This window comes from Pyxicephalus adspersus, chromosome 7 (assembly GCF_032062135.1).
Source record: "Pyxicephalus adspersus chromosome 7, UCB_Pads_2.0, whole genome shotgun sequence".
Lineage (NCBI taxonomy): Eukaryota > Metazoa > Chordata > Amphibia > Anura > Pyxicephalidae > Pyxicephalus > Pyxicephalus adspersus.
This window is the reverse complement of record NC_092864.1, coordinates 254306-258514: the sequence shown is the minus strand read 5'-3', so window position 1 is coordinate 258514 and position 4209 is coordinate 254306. Positions and strand designations below refer to the sequence as shown.

At 45.9% G+C, this 4209-nt stretch overlaps 1 protein-coding gene across 1 annotated transcript in view; it reads right to left on the bottom strand.

Moving 5' to 3' along the window:
- Positions 1-4209, bottom strand: part of RNF40 (ring finger protein 40) — a gene marked incomplete in the record, with an annotated part of 15525 nt that overhangs the window by 5695 nt on the left and 5621 nt on the right. Inside the window, 9 exon segments of the mRNA XM_072417018.1 lie at positions 253-596; positions 737-858; positions 947-1082; positions 1696-1875; positions 1945-2064; positions 2147-2221; positions 2293-2439; positions 2734-2855; positions 3352-3579. Of these exon segments, the coding sequence (XP_072273119.1) occupies positions 253-596; positions 737-858; positions 947-1082; positions 1696-1875; positions 1945-2064; positions 2147-2221; positions 2293-2439; positions 2734-2855; positions 3352-3579 (1474 nt within the window).

The following is a 4209-nucleotide window of genomic DNA, read 5'->3' as shown; positions in this document are numbered from 1 at the left end:
TGGGAGAATTGTACAGGAATCCAGGAAGCGATGAGATAATTGTACAGGAATACAAAAAAAGATGGGAGAATTGTACAGGAATTGAGACGTGCGGAGAAGAGAGAGAGGTGAAGGAGATGAAAGGAGATGTTCAGACAAACCCTAAGCACACAAGAAAAGGGAAGTGATGGGAGGAGTGGATTATATATAGAAGCTGATGGAAGGTCAGAATTTGGATGGGATGACAAATTAGAAACGAAATATTTAACTCACTTGAGTTCTGCTCGCAGCTGTTTTAGGGTGTCTGCATCCTTCCGCTTACTGTCTTCAGTCTTCTGCTTGTCCTTTTCACGTTCTCGCTCCTTTTCTCTTTCCCGTTCCTTTTCTCGCTCCCTCTCCAGTTCTCGCTCCCGTGTTTTACTTCTCTCCGGTTCCTTCTTTGGTTCTTCCTCCTCTTTCTTCACCTCTGGTGTCATGGGGGTCTCAGGCTCACGGGCTGGGACAGGAAGAGCTTCCTTCTTCACTTCTACCTCTTCCTCTTTTATTGGTGTGGATGGCACTTCAGTACTTGAGACACTGGGCGGAGGACCAGGGGGGGCTCCGGCTTGAAAACGCATCTACAGAGAGATCAGCAATTATAGCCAGATGTTGTTAGATACAGGACCTTCTTGGTGCCATGACTGCTTTGTTTTTTATTACAGGCCCCAGAATGAAAATATTATGAATAAAAGAGGTTTTAAGGTCCACTCTCCCTCACCTTGCTCACTTCTCCCTGGGCATCTCGCACCTTGCGTTTATAACGTTGGACATCTCCTTTCAGCTGGTGGTTATGGTTCTGCAGACTTCCAATCAAATGTCGCATTTCACGATTAATTGGCCCTAGAAATTAGAAACAAAGTAAGATTTTGTCTATGATGGGGCCACCCCTCCCCCAAATACTTCCTTACCCCCTTCTCACTATACTCACCTGCTTGTTCATTGGCAGCCAGATTTTGTTCAAATTCAATTCTCAGCATCTCGTACTCCTTGCGCACCTGAGCCAAAGTGTCTTCAAGCTGAATCACCTCTGTCCGAAGCTTCTTCTGGACTGACAGCTCTTCACTCTGAGGAATCAAAACATATCAATGGGAATATAGCCCAGGGGTATCACAAAGGTGGTAAATCAGATGAAAAATATAAAGCAATGGTGGGAATGAAGTTCAGGATATATATAACAGCAGTGCTGGACCTGCAAGAATACAACCTAGGGGACAAGTGGGGGAAATCTATATAAACTATCTGCATGGAGTTTGCAGGTCCCCCCAAGTTTGTGTGGGTTTCTCCGGGTGCTCTGGTTTCCTCCCACATCCCAAAACATGCAGCTAAGTTTATTTGGCTTCTCCCCAAATTTGTCCTTAGCTTGTGTTAATGACATATGACTATAGTAGGTACATTAGATTGCAAGCCCTTTGAAAGAAAGCTAGTGACACGACTATGGATTTTGTACAGCGCTGCATAATATGATGGCGCTATATAAACACTGTGTAATATAATATTAATAATCTGTGGATTTATGGCTCAAAGTGAGGAATCTGACAGAACATAGAGTAATGAATATGTGGTAATAAAGTTAATCTGCAGAAATACAAACAGGACGGGGGCACTGCTGTGACATATAAAGAACAGGGGTGTGGATTCTGTAGTAATAAAGGTAATCTGCAGGAATACAGCACAGACCTCCATCCGTTCTATCTGACGCAGGTGACTGTTCTTAGTGCTGAGGAGGAGAGCTCGAGCTTCATCTAGCTGTGTCTTGACTTGGAGCGACTCGTTGTAGAGTAGTGAGAATTGTGACTGAAGGCAGCGGAAGTCCTGAGTGCCCCTTACCGCCTCCTCAGGGAGGGTTCGGAGGTCCAGCTAGAAGATAATAAACATTAACCTAATGACTCTCCCCTAATCTCCCCACTTTACAGAATCATTATTTACCTTTAGCCTCTCCTTTAGCCGTACAGCTGCCTGTAACTCATTCTGTAGCTTCTCCAGCTCACTCATGCGACTATTGGCCAATTCCTGGTTCTGTTCCAGCTCTGCATTTAGCATCTCAAACTACATATATGGGAGGATATTGTGTAAGGAAGGAAGCACAGAGCAGCAATACTATAAAGAAGATATATACAGAGGACATTACCTTCTGTACAGTCAGGGTGGTCTGTCCTCCCTGGAAACCTCCAGAGCTTCCTGAGATGTGATATCCTGAGTTTAGCTGTATGAGAAGAGATTAGTAAGCACAGATATAACAGGGCAAGTGCATTACTTTAACATTATGTCACAAACCTGCTCCAAAGCCTCAGCCAGGTGACGATTCAGCTTCTGCTCATGTTTCCGCAGCTTCTCAATGTCCCATTGCAGATCTTCAATGCTCCTCTCCATTTCAGACACTTTGGTTTCTGATGAGACGGCACGGTCCTGGAGCTCATGATGCTAGAAAGGGACATGTGTAAAAAAGATGAAGAAAACAAAAGGGCAATGTTGGCTATCAATATATGTGTCAGAAATAGGTGAAGACAAAGGGGGGAGGGCGACAGGAAAGTATAGGCGGGGGATGATAGACAATGCATGGGGGGATTGTCAGAGATTCTCCTGGTTTGACGGATTACAGATTCACCAGATTGAAGCTAAATCATCAATGTGGCTGCAAACCATGAACAATCTGTGGCTGGAGGTTGTAAATCTTCATCTCTGGTATCCAGGTGTGTGTGATAGAGGACATCTCACCTGCAGAGAGATGCGATGGTGTTTTTCTTGCAGGACAGTGGCCAGGTCCTGTAGTCTGTGGTTCTCTGTCATCAGATCCTTGTTCAGGCTGCGCAATGACTCGTCCAGCTGCTCAAACGCTGCTAAGAAAAGAAATGGCAGACAAGAAAAGTCATAAGGATATGAAGCATCCTCCAGGTGTATGAATGATCTCCTACATGATATAACTCCCCTCTAGAAACGAGTCACCTGACATGAGGCGCACTTCAGTGCATGAATAGCGATAGTGAAACCCCCTACAGGATTGGACACAAAATGTTATATATAAAATCCTCTCACTGGATACTACATCGAATCATTATCATTCAGCTATCTCCAGGACTCCCATCCCCCAAATACAGAACATCCTGCATGCAGCCAGAGATCAGCCGGGGCAACAGAATGCAGGAAGTCTTATTATAATATAGGGGTCTGTGATAAAGGGGTCCCAGATACTTATATACAGACTCCCCTGGGTTCAGAAACCCCACACAAACATAGCTACACACTCTCCATACAGAAACAATGTAACATTAACAGACTCCATCTGCTCAATGTCTCATGGCATACAATCAGCACAGCGTCTATCAGGGCCATTACCTCCACTATGAATGCGCTCACACAGGTCCTGCATCCTGCGGTGCAGCTTGCTGGCGGTCTCCAGAACCCAGGACACAGCTCTCTTGCTGAATTCCATACGTTCCTGCAGCTGAAGCTCAATCTCCTCAGGGGTGCTGCAGGCCAGGGTAGCCAGAAAGTTCAGGGAGGATTCAGGGAGTGAACCTGGTGGATCAGGTTTCACGGGAACTGCAGGGGGTGCAGGGGTATCTATAAGCATAGAAGAAGAAAAATGAGAGAAATACCCCTGCTATCACTAAAGGAATGTCACCAATATTCCCCCGCTATCACTAGAGGAACGCCACTAATATTCCCCCCCATCACTAGAGGAATGGCACCAATATTCCCCCCCATCACTAGAGGAACGCCACTAATATTCGCCCTCTATCACTAGAGGAATGCCACCAATATTCCCCCGCTATCACTAGAGGAATGCCACCAATATTCCCCCCCATCACTAGAGGAACGCCACCAATATTCGCCCTCTATCACTAGAGGAATGGCACCAATATTCGCCCTCTATCACTAGAGGAACGCCACCAATATTTCCCCGCTATCACTGGAGGAATGACACCAATATTCCCCCGCTATCACTAGAGGAATGACACCAATATTCCCCCGCTATCACTAGAGGAATGCCACCAATATTCCCCCCCATCACTAGAGGAACACCACCAATATTTCCCCGCTATCACTAGAGGAATGACACCAATATTCCCCTCTATCACTAGAGGAGTGCCATCAATAATCCCCCGCTATCACTGGAGGAATGCCACCAATATTCCCCCGCTATCACTGGAGGAATGGCACCAATATTCCCCCGCTATCACTAGAGGAATG